Below are 19,407 nucleotides of genomic sequence, written 5' to 3' on the forward strand. Positions count from 1 at the left end.
AAACACGGCTATTAAAAATGTACACACGGGAGATCTCTCGACCAAACTGAGCCCTTATTCACTCGCCTCCACCCGCAGCACTGTATTACATTTCAAACCCTGCTTATCTGATGGAAAAACAAGCACACGTCAATGAAAAGACAGACAGTTCTTTTGGTATTTACAGCCAGATCTGTTGCATAAAAACACTCCATAAACATGATGAGTTAATAGAGAACGGATGCACATTAAAAAAATGCCTGTCGTTAAAAGATTTAACTTGTTAACTTGTGTACCGCATGGCAAGACAAGTCTTTTCTCCTACCTGGAACGGACATGAAACGCTTGATCCTCATCTTTTATGATCGCATCCATTTAGATTCATAGTAAAAGTCCAAGTTTAAAACAAAACTGCGCCAGCAAACACTAGGGAGATTTGGAAATTATTCCAATACCATGTCATCATAACCCTAAAACAAAGGACAAAGTTTAAGATGAAGCGAAGGTGTCCAGGTTTCCATCTGAACCATCGACCAGCTGACAGACGAGCGACACTAAGGAAAGAGTCTAAGAAATATGATCCTCTCTCTCCCACACACACACACACACACACACACACACGCGCATTGAGGTGTAAGTAGCTAATGATTACACTAAGAAAACAGTCATTGATTCATCACAACACGCTGTAAACTCCCACCCTACAAACTAATTCTGACATGGCATGCATCATGTTACATCTCATGTGTAAGGCTGAACATGAGGAAGTCTCTTGACTTCCTCGTGAGCAACCATCAGAACATCAAAAGACACTTTTTTCCAGGATGGAAAGTTGATGTTGTTCTCTTACAGTAGCTATGTTTTCACCCAAAGTTGCGAATTGAACGCAAGCGCAAAATGTTGTATCTCATAAAACATTCGAGAAATGTAAAGCAAGAATATCACCACTTTCTGGGAAACTGGTACAAATTATTTGTAAGAAAAAATGGAAGTTGCTGTAATCGTGAAGCCGATTACATAATAAATGACTTGCTATGCTACAGTATCTTGTCTGGGAATGCAAGCAGGTGAAAGGGAAGGGAATTAAACCAGATCATTTTGATAACTTGACTCTTGAGAGAGTTCCCTTTAAGAATTTAAACCATCACCCTCAATAATCTTGATGAATGATTTCATTTGAAGGGAGACACATTAGACATCGCTTACTCATCCTCACACTGATCCAAACCCACCAGTGAGACTTCAAAGAAACATAAAAAGACATTTTTTAAAACATTACAGTGGCCAGAACCTGTCCAGCTAAAAAAACTGGCAAAAAAGCACCATTATAGTCCATATGACTCACATTCTATACAGAAGTCGTAGCATTGTGTGCATAAAGAAAAAACAAAGAATCAATGTCATTTGGCATTTTTGATATCAAACCTGCATGTATCGATTATTAGTTTGAATATACAAACAAATGAGATTTGAGAGCTATTGTTAGAGGGGATGATATTTCAGGGAATAACTTAAATTCTGCAGTTTTCCTCCCATAAAGTTATCATATGACTTCAGAGGACTTGAGCTTGATGTGCGTGACCTTTAACGTCATTTTGGAGATTGTCATCTTTAAAATATCTCCTTTTGCATTCCGCAGAAGCAGCATTGTCACGGTTTAAAACTAAAACTAAAACTATTAAAAATCTCATTGACTGAAATAAAGCTGAAATAAAATCATATAAATATTAAATGAAAAACAGAAAAAAAGTTGCCTTGCCAACTAACTTTGAATAAGTTTAAGTTGTAATACAATTACTCAAATAAAAATAAATTAAACCTCATATTATATATATATATATATATATATACTTTTTTTTAAGTAAATACTACAATAGTATAAAAACAATACTAAAATAGCACTGCACAGAAGAAAGTTCTTGGTTTGGAAAAACAAGAGGGTGAGACGTCATTTTTTAAAATTGAACAACAATCGTACAGGCAGTGGTAAATGCGTCAGAAATCATATTTGTTTGTACTTCAGGAATTCCTTGAATTGAGCAGACAACCAAAAGCATTGTTCACATTTTCAAAACTAGATCAACGGACAGTCTGGATACTCAGGAAAGGGCTGTGGCCTTCATTCAGAGCACAAAAAGTTCATTTGATCACAGCCAAACAGTGGTTTTGTGGCTCCTTTCCGAAAGTCCTGAGCCAGTTTGTCCAGCAAACCTCAGGCCATGTCCAACTGAGTTTACTCAAGCGTGCAAACTTCCCTGCCAGTGTAATTTATCTAAACAAGCATGCCAGGAATATTCAGTCATCATTTCACTTCATGTTTTATTTATGCCAACAGTTCCAGAAACATTGAGGCAGTTATTCATCCAGCCTGTAATGGTGACAGCAGCTTTGTGAGCAGTAATAGTCCAGATTAGTCTTTTCAATGAAATAATAGTACACAAGGTACAGCCTGTAAACAGCTGTGATTCATAAACTGCAGCACTGACACAAGAGCTCCTGTGGCTATTCTGTCAGCCGGAGCCTGTCCAGGTGTTTCTCATAAAATCATACGGGAAGAAACTTTGGGGGACTAAGTTAGTTGCATGAGTCTCACGGTCATACTTCATCCCCAAATTAAAAGAAAATATTATATTTTGGCAGCACATTATGCCTATTATTGTGCAATTTAATATTTTATTGACATGTTTTATGAGAATTGTCACGAAGCACCTTTTGTTTTAATGTAAAATAATTAAAATTGTTTCACCCATTTTTATATTCATTAAAACTTAGTGGAATAATGAACACTATGATTTGACAGAACTGGTCATGGTAATCATTTAACCTTACTCTCCATTATGCGATAGTCAGCATTGACATTCCTTGAAAACTGTTAAGATCATTTTGACTAGTAGGAAGTCGTTTTTTGTACGAAATCATCACAGAAGCAGCAATACATACATGCACATTGCTCAAGAAAGACAAGACAAGGAAGTACTTAATATGCAACACATAGAATAGTTAAGTGGAGAAGCTGTTCATCCACAACTGAAAATAGTACGTTACATCTGAAGGAGAAATCAAACTCATACCTTAGCGTCTTTCAGATCTGTAGCCTACTTTAAAGTGTGTAATCGCGCTACATGTCCCGTGATGGAAAAGTTTCTCCCTTTTTCAAGAAGCATCGATACAGTTTCTCTCTTACTCCGCCATGTTTTCTCAAGACACTTTCCTTTCCTAACTTTTTTTCGGGGAAAAAAAAGGAACGCGTCTTGTGCTTTGGCACGCCAATCATTACACAGGAGTTTGTAAACGCCACGCCTCGCCATCATAATGCCTCTGTGCTGAAGTAATGCTCGAGAACGAATCGTTCATTTAAACAGACTCTCTTTAATGATTCGGTCGAACCGATTCGCCAGTCGTCATAATTTATGGAGGACTAAACCTGCTAAAAATAAAAATTAATAAATTACTTGATGAATAAAACGATGTTTTCCTTCTTCTTCTTTATTTTTTAAAGAAGAGTTAAAGCGAATGGTAAACTTAAAGTTGCCTTTTTATTTTTTTTTACCGTTTTGAACGTTTATTTATCTTTCATTTGTGTAACATGGTAACGAGGAGGAAAAGGGGAAAAGTCAACTTTTAGTTTAGCAAGTTTTTAACATATTTTAATGTCGTTTTATTTATTTAGCCTAATTATTTATCTCCTCGCAGATTTAATTATTTATATTATGCAATTATGTGGATTATTTGCGCAGTTACTTATTTGTGTTCATTTATGTAGAGTTTTGTTCAGAGTTGTTTGCTTTTCTGTGTATTTATTTGGATATTTATTTTTTATTTATTGTTTACGCAGGTTTCGTCATCCATAATTAGCGTTGTTATTTTTTTATTTTTATGAATTAACTTTGCCTTATGTCCAAGCAGTATTTGTGTGATCTGTGATGTCTGTGGTGTTTTTAATGAAGTAACTTTGCCTTATGCCCAAGCAGTATTTGTGTGATCTGTGATGTCTGTGGTGTTTTTTATGAAGTATTTCTGCACTGTGCCTAATCAATATTTCTGTAATCGGATTCTGTTATGTTTGTGATGTTCTTTTAAGAAGCAACCATGCACTGTGCCCAAGCAGAATTTCCCCTCGGGGACAATAAAGTAACCAAACCAAACCAAAATACTGAACCGATTCTTTTGAATGTTTTGATCAAACCGATTCACAAAGCGTTTGTAAATCAAGGGTTAGTTCACCCCAAAAATTTAAATTCTGTCGTTATAATCAACCACAGAATTTAAATTGTTGGGGTTAATTTTAGCTCATGTCGTTCCAAACCCATAGACCTTCATCGTCAGAAAAACAAATGTTATTTTTATTTTTATCAGATATTTTTGATGAAATCCGAGAGCACTCTGACCCCAGACCCCTGTTTAATTAAATGGATAGTTCACCCAAAAATAAAAATTTCATAATTTTCTCACCCTCAAGTTGTTCCAAACCTGTATGACTTTCTTTCTTCTGCTGAACACAAAAGAAGATATTTTAAAGAATGTCTGTAACCAAGCAGATAGAGCAACCATTAACTATCAAGGTATTTTTCTTAGTCAATTGCTCTATCTGCTTGGTTACATTCTTTAAAATATCTTATGTGTTCAGCATAACACGTCTTAAAATAGTGCATATGTATTGACCAGCAGAGGTCTCTGTTTATTACGGACAAATCCAGCAGTCATTTACAGTCTTTCTGGATTGTTAAAAAAAAAACTAAATCTATAATGTAAAAAAAAACTATAAAACTATAATGTAGTTAAGACAACATTTGAAAATCTCACTCTCAAAAAACACATTCTCACTCGCTAAAACACATTTCATTCACATTGTGATGCGTTTCAAAACGTTAAACACTTGCAGACAAAAGTTTAAATCAGAGTTTTCATCATTTATACAACGACTCAAAATTGTTCACATTTATTTCTAATGATGCCAAAAATGTATTCAAATTGTTGCACTGAACGTTGATACAACAATGGATGGAAGCAATCTGAGCGGGAGAGGAGGAAGAGTATGTGTCAGACTCAGAGGTGGTGAACAAGGAGAAAAAGTCTGCACCCCAGAGGGTTTTTCCCTTTGCCTGGCAAGAGCCGGCATTGCCTGTGATAGATAAAGTCCTCAGGCCAGACCCAACATGAAGATGCGATACTGAGGCAGAATCAATCTCTCACTGACTTTGATGTTGCAGTTGCACTACTTTTTTGAGTGTATCTTAACATGCTTTTCATTTAGACTTTGTTAACCTTTAAGGCTTATGCAGTTGCACTGCTGTATTTTTACAGTATGCAAGTGCTGAATATACAGCAGTCGGTACGCCTACTGTACAATATTCATTACAATAGTAGTTTGTTCTGGGTTGGTTGGGTAGTGATTATATATATATATATATATATATATATATATATATATATATATATATATATATATATATATATATATATATATATATATATATATATATATATATATATATATATATATATATATTTGAGTTTGTGTGTTTCTAGCTTGTTTTCCCCCTCGTGGGTTTTCTTTCGTGTTATGTTTTGGTTATTGTTTATTTAATAAATACTTATTTCTCCTGCGTTTGAGTCCTCACCCCTTTGTTCCAAACTAATCCGTGACAAAACGATCCAACCACTTGAGGACTCAGCAGGTTTTTTTTTTTTGTTTTTTTTTCCCGTTTAGATTTTTGCCCAGTCATGGAGTTATCAAGACACCTACTGGCTATGCAACACCTAAACTCCAAGTACATCCGTCAGCAGGGGACGGATGTACTAGAGTTTGCATGCCAGTTCCTGATCGAGGTGGACCAGCTGACACTCAACGAGGAAGAGTATAAAGAGGCCTTCAATCTCTGCCTGGACATGCCACTCTGTCCAGAGGAGATGGGGAGGCTGGGGAAGCTGGGATTCTGGGACTTTGTTTACCACCTAAAGTAGTCCAAACCTCTTCGACCAATAGCATCCCAGCCCACTGACTGTTCCCGGGTTCCATCTACAGTCAGTGGATACTCGGGAACGGATAAGGAGGGTTCTGAGTTTGGTGGCTCCTGTTCAGGTAGACCCTGCGCCGGTGGTCTCAAAGTGGAGGAGAAGGAAGGTGCCATCCGCGACTCCTATGGTGGTCCCGGCTCCGGTGTTCCCTGCTCCCTGTTCCGATGGATCGTGTTCCGGTGGATCATGTGCCGGTGATCCATGCGCCGGTGGATCGTGTTCCGGTGGATCATGTGCCGGTGATCCTTGCGCCGGTGGATCGTGTTCCAGTGGTCCCTGTGCCGATGGATCGTGTTCCGGTGCCTCATGTGCCAGTGGTTCCAGTTCCGGTGGATCGTGTTCCAGTGGTCCCAGTTCCGGTGGATCGTGTGCCGTTGGTCCTTGTGCCGGTGGTCCCAGTTCCGGTGGATCGTGTTCCAGTGGTCCCTGTGCCAGTGGATCGTGTTCCAGTGGTCCCAGTTCCGGTGAATCGTGTGCCGGTGGTCCTTGTGCCGGTGGTCCCAGTTCCGGGGGATCGTGTTCCAGTGGATCGTGTTCCGGTGGTCCCTGTGCCAGTGGATCGTGTTCCGGTGGACCCAGTTCCGGTGGATTTTGCTCCGGTGGTCCAGAGTCTGGTGGTCCAGAGTCTAGACATGGCTTGGAGGAATGTGATGGGAGTTTTCGTGGTGGCAGTCCTGCGTGCTTGGGAGGAGCACAGGGCTTTCTCCAAGACTCTGGAGGTTCCTCCGGTGGTCCCTGCCCCGGTGGATTATGTCCCCGAGGTCCCTGTTCCGGTGGTCCTTGTTACTTATTTCTCCAACGTTTGAGTCCTCACCCCTTTGTTCCATACTGATCCGTGACTATATATATGTACAAACAATAGGATTTGTCAATGAATTTTTTTTTTAAATCCCTGTAAAATACCAGTATCTATGTGGTTGCAAGAACTTTACTGTAAAAAAAAAAATATGGTAGTAACATTTTAGGTTTTGCGGATTTAAATTAAATTTACAGTAATGTAAAATGGTCAAATGAAACCAAAATAGAACTTTCTGTTAAAACTCAACTTGTCGTGTTTGGAGGAGAAAGAATGCTGAGATGCACCATACCTACTGTGAAGCATGGGGGTGGATACATCACCGGGTGGATTCAGGTTGTTTTTCTGCAAAGGGACCAGGATGGCTGATCCGTGTAAAGGAAAGAATGAATGGGGCCATGTATCATGAGATTTTTTAGTAAAAACCTCCTCCCATCAGCAAGGTCATTGAAGATGAAATATGGCTGGGTATTTTAGCATGACAATGATCCCAAACACACAACCCGGGCAAGGAAGGAGTGGCTTCATAAGAAGCATTTCAAGGTCCTGGAGCGGCCTAGCCAGTCTCCAGATCTTAACCCCATAGAAAATCTTAGGAGCGAGTTGAAAATCTGTGTTGCCCAGTGACAGCCCCAAAACATCACTGCTCTAGAGGAGATCTGCATGGATGAATGGGCCAAACTACCAGCAGCAGTGTGTAAAAACCTTGTGGGGACTTACAGAAAACGTTTGACCTCTGTCATTGCCAACAAAGGGTATATAACAAAGTATTGAGATTAACATTTGTTATTGACCAAATCCTTATTTTTCACCATAATTTGTAAATAAATTATTTATGTTACAGGGTGGTGGAGTAATAGCCAACCTGGATATCACCAATAGGGGGCAGTAGACCCGCTCAAGTAGTTCAATTAACTGAAAACTTGGCCTCTGGTGCAGTACATGGTCTTTATTTCTTTATTTCTTAAACTTGTATAGAATGAAATACATAAGTAACAAACAAAAAATAAATCAATATAACAAAATACAATCAAAAATAAATGCTGATGAGATACACACAAAAAAAATAACCACACCAAGGGGGCCAGATGGACTCATTTAGACAAAAGTGTAAAATTGGAAGTGACAGTCTCAGCTATTTCTAGTATCACCATAAAGACCTGTAAAGTCCACACGCGCTCGGCAATATGCAACCATAAAATGAATCAACTGGTAGTGTTATCACTGAATCACACCACACCCTAGTAGCTGCGATACTGTCTCATCCAATCTCAATCCAAATTTAACAAAAATACGTGAAATGTGAAGTATCACAAAAGGAAATTCTGGGTTGTGGTTTTTCAATGTAAATTACACAAGGACTTGTTCTTTTAAACCTCCAAAACCTGTAAATTTAACGGTATTTTACATTAAATATAAGGTTAAATTTATTAGTTATTTACCGCGTATATTACAGAAACTTTATGTTAACCATAGCATTTTTGCAGTCTTAAAAAGCAAAATATTTACAGTGGTGTAGAATTTATTCACAAAATATTTTACAAATTAAACAAATTTTGCAATTACATAAAAAGTATAGTAATCATAATTTATAGTAAATTGAGTGATTACTTTTTTTGTGTAATCGCCAAATTTGTACTTTGTAAAATAAATTGTTGGTTCAACATTCAGAGGTATTTTGTACAGTTGTTTGTTCACATCATTACAAATAAATGTGAAAAAATGTTGTTTAAAATTTACTTTTTTTCTGTAACAGGATGCGTTGGATTATGTTCTTCATTTTGAATTGCAAAAATTGAAGATCAGTGTAACTTGTAACTTGTAATTAATTTGTCTTCCGGGAAACATGTAAGTATCTTCTGTTGCTTCCGAAGGGCAGTACTAAATGAAAATTTATATTTAAACAAAATGAGAAAAAACGTTTTCCCCTTGGCTTTTAATGCATCACGTTTCCTTCTGGAGCATCAGTGAATGTGTGAAGCTTGAGTTTGAGTCCCTCAATCGTCCGTGTGAAAAGATGGTTCTCAAAATCATACAGTCACTGCTGGAGAGGGTTCAAATATGGACCTGGAGGTTTTTTCAGAAGAACATTAGGCAGTTTAACAACCATCACAAAACAAACAAACAATTAAATATCTTATTCAGGACAGTACTAAATAAAAAAGAACATGTCTCTTATTTTGTTAAAGTTATTCACATTTTCACATGATTCTGCAATATGTCCACATACTTTTTCATTGCAACTGTATATCAGACATTAAAGTAAAAGATCAAGAGCACTTGAACTCAAAAATAGGTACACTTAGATTGTGCCAGCTTGCTTACGCATATAAAGTCTACGCAAACATGTATGACGAGATCAGCTTAACTGCACTATTAAGATCAATTACACAGGTAGTCCTAATGCATCATAAAATTGGGTAATATTGTCCTCTCTGTAATTTACTCCAATGATTTGATGCATTCGTTTTTCTTAAACAAATTTCTCGTTTCTCAAAACCTTAAAGGTGCCCTAGAATGAAAAAATGAGGGGGGGAGGGAGAGGAGAGGAGAGGAGAGGAGAGGAGAGGAGAGGAGAGGAGAGGAGAGACAAACATTACACATCTGACATGTTCAGAGAAGGTGTGTGGAGGAAGAGTGCAGGGCAGATATAATATAATCGCTTGTTTTTAGTTTGTTCTGAATGTTCACTGGAAACAAAATGTTGTACTGCTTGTTCAAATAGCTTTATTAAAATGAGCTAAAGCAACACTATTGCTATAGATTTTGTCCAAACTGATTGTGTTCAATCCACTTAAATATAAATTAAATTTATAAAAACAAAATTAATCCGTTTATGTTGTGTTACATGAATGATTTATGTTGCATTAATTGAAACTGGGCGGGGCTTGTTAGTTCCCAGCATGATTTGCATATGGCAAAATCAAGAGCGAGTGAATGTTGTTATTTTATATTTAAAAGTGTTTTTTTTAATGTATTTTTGAGCAAAATGAGAAAGGGGGAGAATGTTTTGTGTTTAATAGAGTTTAATAGAGAAGAGTGGAGCATTTGCGGCTGTGGACTAAAATAGCTAATATCATTACGGCTTGGCTGAAGGAGCTTTTAATGCTTAGCATTTAAGATGCTAATGTGTGCTATTGCTATAGCTTAAAGTTTGTCAACTAGCTAGTGCAGTAATATAATTCAGTAGTGTAACATTAGGCTATAGTATATGAAATTAAAGTGGATGAATATATGAATTGAATGTCTGAATCATGACAGGGAGTCATATAAAATTCACTTTGAAACTACTTAATTGAGTCACTTGAAATGTATTAATTCCATGATGTGGAAGTTACCTGAACAAATTATGTTTGTTTAACGCAATTGATTCATGCGGGACCAATGTACACAATTAAATACTGTAAATCCAACGCACTTTTTTTCAGTGTTGGGATGTGAGATATATAAGAGAGGTCTCACTATCAGTAGCTCCACATCTGCAAATGCAGTGACACTGACCATAAAACCATTCCTGCTCTCAGTAGCCACAACATGTCAGTCATTCTTGAATGACGAGAAAGAATCAACCAGCAGAAAGGAAAAAACAGGGCTAGCTGTTACACTTTTAGCTCAAATAGATGTTTTTAAATCAATGTCTGAAGACACGTACAGTATCAGTCAACATTTACACTGTTGATGCAGAAAAAAAGATATTGTTTCTTGAACATATGTCGCACAAATCGCAGGGCATGTTGTGACACAGTAAAACAATTGAAACAAAACAAAACCATTAAATAAAAAATAAAATGTAACATAAAAAAAAAAAAAAATCAAACCAGTTTTGGCCAATGAAAACTGCAACTAACAAAAACATGTGACAACTTGCCCCGGTTACTCATGGCTCTATCAGTTATAGTTGTTAAATACTCCACAAAGGTATGTAACAACCAAATCATATCCTCCGAGTCAAAATGACCCAAAGCCCTAAAAATAAACCTTTTTTCTGTCCAGAAAGCTTATATCATTTAATTTTTCTATTTTCTCTATTTTTGTGCATTTTGGGGAGATTTTTTTTTTCTTGTATGTACCTTTAAACTACTAGATTGATCAATTAATGCTGTCATGAACTGGCTTTTTTTATACTGTTGTCTGAGGTCAACTAATGACGTTTGCATGATATTTACATTAAAAAACATCATAACTAATAAGTAATAGGATATTTACTACACTGGTTTTGAGGCTGTCTTCTGAACGCTGGGTTTTGATGGACTTTCAGCACTGGAGACAGAAGTAAACGCCCACGGCTAGGATTGGATAAGATTTGCATATTTAATGAGCTTCAGCTCCACTGTCAGTTCATTTCATGTTAGGGAGGGATTGTTTTGAAAGCGGCAACAGGAATAATTCTCTGACGGGGCTCTTAAAACTCTTTATCAACCAAACATAATCATTTATCTCTCATCCACCCGCGACTGATTAATTTTTTTATACTTGTCTGTGGATAAGCACAAACCACACACACACACACACACACACACACACACACACACACACACACGTGGGTGCTCTTCAAACACAAAACACATTTCACTATTTGTGACTCACCGGCCTACCAACGTGCTTACGTTTTGGTAGCCCGTCTGGAAAACACATAGTCCCGGGACATTGCGCTTTGCTAGCCCCTGGGAGTCTGATCTCGCAATGAACCAACAAATAAGGGATTCTCCAGCCTGTGACAGCGTGCTGGTATGTTCTGTTAGATACGTCACATACACACAATCAGTATAATCTGTAACAATGCAATACTATCGCATATAAAAAAACATGTGCTGCACCATTCCAGTCTGATCCAATATATAAGGCACAACATTGTGTTTTAATCTGAATATGTCTGCAAATCCAGTGTCGACCTGTGTCTTGTTTACAAACGATTATCTTTCTATCTTCGGCGGGTTTATTGCTCGGATGCGATCAGTTTAACTCCACGAGTCGGTGGGCGGGGCTACAGAAGCAGCGTACACATAGAGGCGGCGGTTCACCCTTCTTATACGTCATTGATTTGAGAGCCTCGTTTTCTGGGCCTGGTGTCTATAAAAGCTTTTCTTTTACAAACAAGGAAGTTTTCAGCTCTGAAACTTACAGGATATTCTTATATTACCATGACATTTTATACATCAAAGGCTCAAGAGAAAATTGATTTCTCAATTCATCGCCCCTTTAATACAGTTTAAGCACATTTTTCACATTCTTTCAACTTAAATTCAAAATAGCTCTCCAATACATGCATAACCAGCTCAAAATATCTCACATTGGGTCAATTTGGGTGTGTCTGCTGGAAATAAAATAATAATATAACATGATATTTCATGACTCTTGCCAATAAATGGACTGTTCTGCTGGGTCCTAAAATCAGGTCTCAAGTTTATCTCTTCAGAATACATTCAGATACACATGAATAATTTTTTGGGTAAAGTTTTAGTATTTTTATTTTTTTTATTTATTTTTATTATTCCTTTGCAATTCCATTCATCCCTTTGGGGGTCAAATTGACCCGTGACGAAAGGATTTGTTACTATTTTTATTACAATCACAAGTCATGTTTTTTGTGTGTATTTGTGGTTCATGTGCAACAAAAGTCCTGAGGTCTTGGACCACTCCAATGAGCAAAATTACTTTTTTATTTTATGTACCATTTTATTTTATATACCGTATTTAACATACCATAAAACAAAAATGCATAGAAAAATAAAAAAGCATACCTTGACTATAATATAATCAGTTATTAATACTTCATTGGTTCTCTCTCATTTTGGCACAATTTCTTTGAAAAAGATTATTTTCTGCACAATTTGGCATGTTTCATTGCGTTATCACCACAAATAAAACAATTGCTTACAATACAACGCAATGTACAACAACACAATACACAATATGCTTACAAAAAGTTAAACTATTTGAATAAAGGAAGATGTCAATTATCCTAGACCAGACTTCACTTTTGGCCACTGCTATATTTGACAGCAGCTTTGTAACGATAAATATATTTTTCCATGCTCTCAAATTAGTAGTTCTGAGTGTAATTCACAGATATACTGCAGCCCAAATGCACAGTATTTGAACACTTAAGCCATTTTTTAAAATACTTTTGGTGTCTTACTTTAAGCCATTTATTGTCATGTTTCATTCAGAGGTTAGTGTTTTATGGAGGCACTGAGGAGTTTTAGTGACTCTAGAAAGGAGTGTCCATCTGACTTCCTTTGGCTCCAACAGGGACGCCAACGTAACTCCCCTCTTGATATCGAATCCATCGTGAGCGGATTTCATTCTGAACCTGACAGACAAACACATATATGATATATAATCACACTAAAACCCTATAACACTACACTGTATGTAGACTGAAATAACATAACGAACAGTGTCTAAAAGATTAGTTCATACAGTGGTTTTGTTAGAAACAAGTTTCATTAAATGCAAGATGCTCGACTTTATCGCGAGCACAGGCTGAAATTATTATTATTCATCCTTAATTGCTTATTGGCCTTTGAGCAGTCCTCTTGTAATTCCCCAATCTGTTTCTTAATCAAATTAATAAAGACTGGCAAACATGTTTGTCGAGGATTTTATTAGGCCAGATTTTGAGTGCAAATGTTGTTTAGTCCTCTGAGAATGCTGATTATCTCCATTCAAACACAAACCTGACTGGCATGCATTTGACAGTTTGTAAACTAATAATGGCATTGCAGAATAGCTTTCAGCACATTATTTTGATGCTTTTTTGTATTTTGGTGGTGTGCTATCGAACAATAATCACTCACCTCTTGGTTCAGGAAGCAGTAGAGAACCGCTACAATAAGGCCCTGAAAATCAAGGAAAAGGAGAAAGTCAGTGTCTGTAAATTGCAGAAAATGTTCCTCAGATCAAACATCTACAAATATTATAAATCCATCTTCCTCTCCCTTTCATCTCAGATTGAGTGCTTTGGGACAACAACAAAAAAATGCTTTCAACAGCATTTCTGCAGGGCCATACTTATGCATAATCATGGATGTATCAGTGTTTTGAGCCAGTCAGATCAAATCTTAATCCACCAGGAGTGTCCATGAGATTAAAATGCAAGACAGTCAAGTGCTAAAGAATCCATCTGCAGTTAAGAATTGACTTGCAATGTGTGCATAAGAGAGCTAATCCAGATATTTCCATAAGGATGACATCCAAAAGCTGACATGCTTTACAAGTGTGTCTCTGAATATAAACCGGATAAAAATTGTTCATGAATGTACGTGCTGTTTAGAATTCAAAAGGGTAAATTCCAGAAGAGTTTGCACACTCTTACTCCATAAAAAAGGTTAATAGAAACCTCATTGGAAGTCCTTTCTAAAACTGACTCTCTTGTGTGAATCAAAAACACAACTCTGTAGCACGATTCACCAACGACTCCTCTAAACCAGTTATTTTTTAGTGAATCAAGATGTTAGCTAGCCTAGAAATCTAAACGCACCCTAGCGGCAGCAAATTTAATCTGCCCGCAAGTGTCGTCTAGGAACTCTCAATATCCTTCTGAGCTGTATTCCTCTCAATCTGGACGGGCCAATCACATCGTGTATAGAGTCGGCGGGCGGGGCCATAATGACGATGGCCGAGTTGCGTTTGCGTGCTTCTAGTAAACACAGAAACTGGCGAATGGCGGCGGTCTTTCGAATCAGCTTTGACCACGACTCTGGAAGACTTGGAGTTAAGTTTTTCTCTGAGAAAAGAACAAAGAACGGCACTGAAGTCATTCTTAAAAAGGGAAGATGTGTTCGGAGTTTAGCCGACTGGATACGGCGAATGTTTAATCAGTCAGCGAGCTCTGCTTCACCTTCGTTGCTCTGGTTGGTGTAGCGCTATCCTATCGCGTGCAGAGGGAGTTTGAAAGACAACCGTTTATCCCGCTCCTCAGATTGAGCTGTCAATGGTGAGTTTCCAGACCAAACATCTTGATGTGGGTCTGGCTTGTCAGGCTAGATGTTAGCAGCATATCCTGTACAGCAAGTCCTGTAAGTTGCGAAGTGGGTCTCCATGGATTGGACTTGTTTGTTCGGCACATCCCACAGATGCTAGATTGGATTGAGATCTGGGGAATTTGGAGGCCAAGTCCACACCTCAAACTCATTGTGCTCCTCAAACCCATCCTAAACCATTTTTGCTTTGTGGCAGGAGCATTATTCTGCTGAAAGAGGCCACAGCCACCAGGGAATACCGTTTAAAGGGTGTACATGGTCTGCAACAATGCTTAGGTGGTGCAAGTCAAAGTAACATCCACATGGATGGCAGGACCAAAGGTTTCCCAGCAGAACATTGCCCAAAGCATCACACTGCCTCTGCCGGCTTGCCTTCTTCCCATAGTGCATCCTGGTGCCATGTGTTCTCCAGGTAAGGGACGCACACACACCCGGCAATCCATGGTTTAAAAGTAAACGTGATTTATTAGACCAGGCCACCTTCTCCCATTGCTCTGTGGTCCAGTTCTGATGCTCACGTGCCCACTGTTGGTGCTTTCAGTGGTGGACAGGGGTCAGCATGGGCACCCTGACTGGTCTGTGTCTATGCAGCCCCATATGCAACAAACTGCAATGCAGTGTGTATTTTGAAACCTTTTTATCAAAACCAGCATTAACTTCTTGAGCAATTTGAGCTACAGTAGCTCGTCTGTTTGATCAGACCACACAGGCCAGACTTCACTCCCCCACGTGCATCAATGAGCCTTGGCCGCCCATGACCCTGTAGCCAGTTCACCACTGTTACTTCCTTGGAGCACTTTTGATAGATACTGACCACTGCAGACCGGGAACACCCCACAAGAGCTGCAGTTTTGGAGATGCTCCGACCTGGTCGTCTAGCCATCACAATTTGGCCCTTGTCAAAATTAAATGGATAGATAGATAGATAGATAGATAGATAGATAGATAGATAGATAGATAGATAGATAGATAGATAGATAGATAGATAGATAGATAGATAGATAGATAGATAGATAGATAGATAGATAGATAGATAGATAGATAGATAGATAGATAGATAGATAGATAGATAGATAGATAGATAGATAGATAGATAGATAGATAGATAGATAGATAGATAGATAGATAGATAGATAGATAGATAGATAGATAGATAGATAGATAGATAGATAGATAGATAGATAGATAGATAGATAGATAGATAGATAGATAGATAGATAGATAGATAGATAGATAGATAGATAGATAGATAGATAGATAGATAGAAGAGAACCCTAAAATAGATTTCTTAAGATAGCAAACCTGTCACTGATATAGCTGTAGGCTCTGTAAAGTGAAATCTGAAAACCACCTGCACAATTCAATCATTATTACATTCGGGTGAGCTGACATGTCTGACTAGTCAATACAAAGAACAGTCTTACGTCAATGTTGGGTTTCAAAGAAAGTAATTAGCACTAAAAAACGCACATCACGGACAATATATTGACTTAAATAAACTTTTACAAGAAGTTAACAGCTTTCCTTTTATGTTTCTCAAACTCCTGCATGGAATTCATCTTCAAAATTAGTTACTGGCCCTTCAGGAAACTCAATTAGTGTTGCAGCTAACTAAGTAATGTCTCTAAAACCCAAATGTCCATCTTCTGTCTCAACAGATCAATGGTGAGTATGAGGTCTGCTCTAAGGTTGTTTTGATCAGAGCTCCTGTACCGAGGGGAAAATATATAAAGACTGGAATATTCCACATGACTTCTGAACAGATTTTAAAACATACACTTGCCGACCTGTAAAAAGGCTACAGAGAAAAAGTGGGTATCATATCTAAGAGCCAGATTTACTAACAGCTTGTGCCAGAACAAACCCTCTTTTGGTGTTAAAAAACTACAGTTAGGATTTACTAAAGACACGCAGTAAAACATTTGCACTGAAAAGGCATGGACAGTTATTTTTGTGGATGACCTTTTAATGCAAGGTGATTTACTAAAGTTTGCGCTCGTCATTTTACTGTTTTTTTGCCCCATTAATTACTGCCCAAAAAAGCATGTCTTAAATCAGACACTAATTTAATAATAATAATTTGTTACATTTATATAGTAATTTTCAAGGCACTCAAAGCGCTTTACATAGAAGGAGGATCTCCTCAACCACCACCAATGTTCAGCATCCACCTGGATGATGCGACGGCAGCCATATTGCGCCAGAGCGTTCACCACACACCAGCTGATTGGTGGAGCGGAGGCCGAGTGATGAAGCCAATCAGGAGAGGGGGATGATTAGGAGGCCATGAAGGACAGAGGCCAATGGGCAAATTTGGCCAGGATGCCGGGGTTACACCCCTACTCTTTTTCCGAAGGACTACAGAGAGTCAGGACCTCTGTTTAACGTCTCATCCGAAGGATAATACTTTTACTTTTTTATTTGCGCTATTCTTGGTAGATTTTGTTGGTCATTATGGAAATGATCTGGCTGCATCTGTGTGCTTTTATTTGCGTGTCATCAGTAAATCACACGCAGAACAGTACACTCGCATCTCCACTTTTACGGGACGGAGCGCTCACGCTAATATGCCGTTTAGTAAATCTGGCAGTATGCGTTTTTAAAATCAGCTCTTACTTAATGGTAACACTTTATTTTGATGGTTCCCTTTATACAGTACATTCTGTTGACTATGAGTCATTTTTCAACATGCAACTAAACTCACATTAGTTTTAGTCCACTAACACTTTATTTTGATGGTCCTCCAACATAAATTCTATAAGCAAAGAGGTTATATATAGGAAGACGTGCACTCTGATTACTTATGAATTGAAGAAAGCGCAAAGACCAAAATGGCGAATAAGCCCCGCCTTCTAAATGAAAGAGCCATTCAATGAAAGAGCCATTCAATGATTAGTAAAGTCGTCTTGTCACTGAAGCTGCTGTTAGAAGCTCCTGTTGCTATAGAAAAAGGCAGTGTTCTGAGACAGGTGTTTAGGATTGCACATTAGCTTTGTCCAGGCTGATAAATTCAATTTTTTGTCATGATACAAGTATTTAGAAACAAAATGTATGCGGTCAGATTTCATTCATCAGAATTGAATCGTAAGCTTGGCGAACAGTTTTGGAGAACTTGATGTTTCCCCAATTAAAGAGATCTGTACTCGCATGCCTGAGAGGAATTTCAAAGACGGCTGCCGAGTGAAATGACTTGTCTTAAAGGGACTCTGGACATAATCAGACTGGATAGAATCATAACAGTCTGAAGCTTTAAAAAAAACATCAGAGCCTGTGCCCATCATGCACGACGTGACTTTCTGTGAAATCTGTCAACTGTGACTGCCCAAAGTCTGAAGACTGGCTCTGACTTTTGGCAACTATATCGTTGACGCGTCCAGACTGAAATTGGGGTGAAAATTTGGCCTAAAATCATGTAGTGTATTCCAGCCTTAGTAAGTCTACGTTCAGTATTTCACACTCCTGCTGAGGTTTGGGTTTAAGCTGTGTTGTGCTGATAGTGAGCTTGATAACCTGGAAGGAGCCCAGACACAGCTCGATGCAAAGCCGCAGGCTCACGTTGAAGTAGTCTGGGAGAAAGCTGAAGACCATGTAATGAGTGCCGAAGAGAGGGATGAGGAGGAGGGTGGACTTGGTCAGTCGCCTGAGAGAAGGAGAGATAAAGGATGGAGAGGAGGAAGGGTAAGAGGTTATTAGGTAGCGCTGGGTGCTTTTGTTGAGTGAATTTTATGGATAAAAAAGTAAAAGCATAATGTGCATGACTTTAAACAACACTTATGACAACATTTACTCACAATGTCATCCCTAACCTGAAAGATGAATGGGGACAAACACTGTGAAACCTTCAAAAAGGAACAGAAGAAAACAAAACAAAAAACATGAAAGTAGTCTATATGACTATCTATTTGTTGAGACCGATTTGAGAGATTTGTGTGAAAGAAATCTAGCATGTCATTTTGGACCATGCTGATGTATTTCGTGGTGATTGAGGAGATTGCCCCCTTCTATATTTAAAGCGCTTTGAGTACCCAGAAAAGTACTATATGAATGTAACAAATTATTTAATATTATTATTATTATTATTATATGAGAGAAACGGTTTTGATATCAATGGCACATGAATGGAGAATGAGGTTTGTATGTAGCAATGCACCTTTACTGTCTTCTATGGTACTAATCATTAAGGTTAGGGTTACATTCACAGGTTTCTTCTGTACATGAACATAAATGTGAATATTCGTAAGTGCATTATAAATACTTTGAGTGATGTTCTAAGTTTTAATTGCTTTTTACATATGCATGTTCAAATATATCCTAATGAATATGCATGAATGTAAACATATGTGCAACAATGATAATAATTGCTCTGCCAAAGTAACAAATGTAAAATGGATTAGTTATTTCTAGAAGACCATCATTCTCAGTTTAAATGGATAGTTTACTCAAAAATGGTGAAAACAAGCAGCCCTGACTCATCGAGGTAAGGAGCCTGTTAGCAGCATATCCTTTAAGTTCTGTAAGTTGTGAGGTGGGGTCTCCATGGATTGGACTTGTTTGTTCAGCACATCCCACAGATGCTCAATTGGATTGAGATCTGGGGAGTTTGGAGGCCAACCACACCTCAAACTAATT

General features: G+C 38.0%; 3 protein-coding genes across 5 annotated transcripts in view; 1 reads left to right on the top strand and 2 right to left on the bottom strand.

Moving 5' to 3' along the window:
* gpsm2l (G protein signaling modulator 2, like) overlaps positions 1–3,278 on the bottom strand; it is a 37,144-nt gene extending 33,866 nt beyond the window's left edge. The window contains exon 1 of the mRNA XM_067445586.1: positions 3,051–3,278. The gene's annotated coding sequence lies outside the window, so the exon portion shown is untranslated. The remainder of the gene's footprint in view (positions 1–3,050) is intronic.
* A 2,883-nt stretch (positions 3,279–6,161) lies between these two features.
* On the top strand, positions 6,162–6,803 carry LOC137079157 (uncharacterized). Its single transcript, XM_067447119.1, has 2 exons — positions 6,162–6,438; positions 6,523–6,803. Exons 1-2 carry the CDS (start codon positions 6,162–6,164, stop codon positions 6,801–6,803), a joined length of 558 nt encoding a protein of 185 aa, XP_067303220.1.
* A 4,949-nt stretch (positions 6,804–11,752) lies between these two features.
* The window catches only part of ghrhrl (growth hormone releasing hormone receptor, like), a 58,571-nt gene continuing 50,916 nt past the window's right edge, over positions 11,753–19,407 (bottom strand). For 2 of the 3 annotated variants that reach the window (XM_067445591.1, XM_067445589.1), the window contains 4 exons: positions 18,570–18,617; positions 18,289–18,418; positions 13,594–13,635; positions 11,753–13,106 (listed from right to left, as the gene is read on the bottom strand). In XM_067445591.1, the coding sequence (XP_067301692.1) occupies positions 13,005–13,106; positions 13,594–13,635; positions 18,289–18,418; positions 18,570–18,617 (322 nt within the window). In that variant the 3' untranslated portion in view covers positions 11,753–13,004. The remainder of the gene's footprint in view (positions 13,107–13,593; positions 13,636–18,288; positions 18,419–18,569; positions 18,618–19,407) is intronic. The other variant, XM_067445590.1, reaches the window with a different exon arrangement.

Source organism: Pseudorasbora parva, chromosome 6 (genome assembly GCF_024679245.1).
Source record: "Pseudorasbora parva isolate DD20220531a chromosome 6, ASM2467924v1, whole genome shotgun sequence".
Taxonomy (NCBI): Eukaryota; Metazoa; Chordata; class Actinopteri; order Cypriniformes; family Gobionidae; genus Pseudorasbora; species Pseudorasbora parva.

Coding starts and splice junctions, on each gene's coding strand:
- LOC137079157 (XM_067447119.1), top strand. CDS start 6,162: ATGGATCGTGTTCCGGTGGATCATGTGCCGGTGATCCATGCGCCGGTG. Junction 6,439..6,522: donor GGTCCCTGTGCCAGTGGATC/GTGTTCCAGTGG, acceptor ATCGTGTTCCAG/TGGATCGTGTTCCGGTGGTC.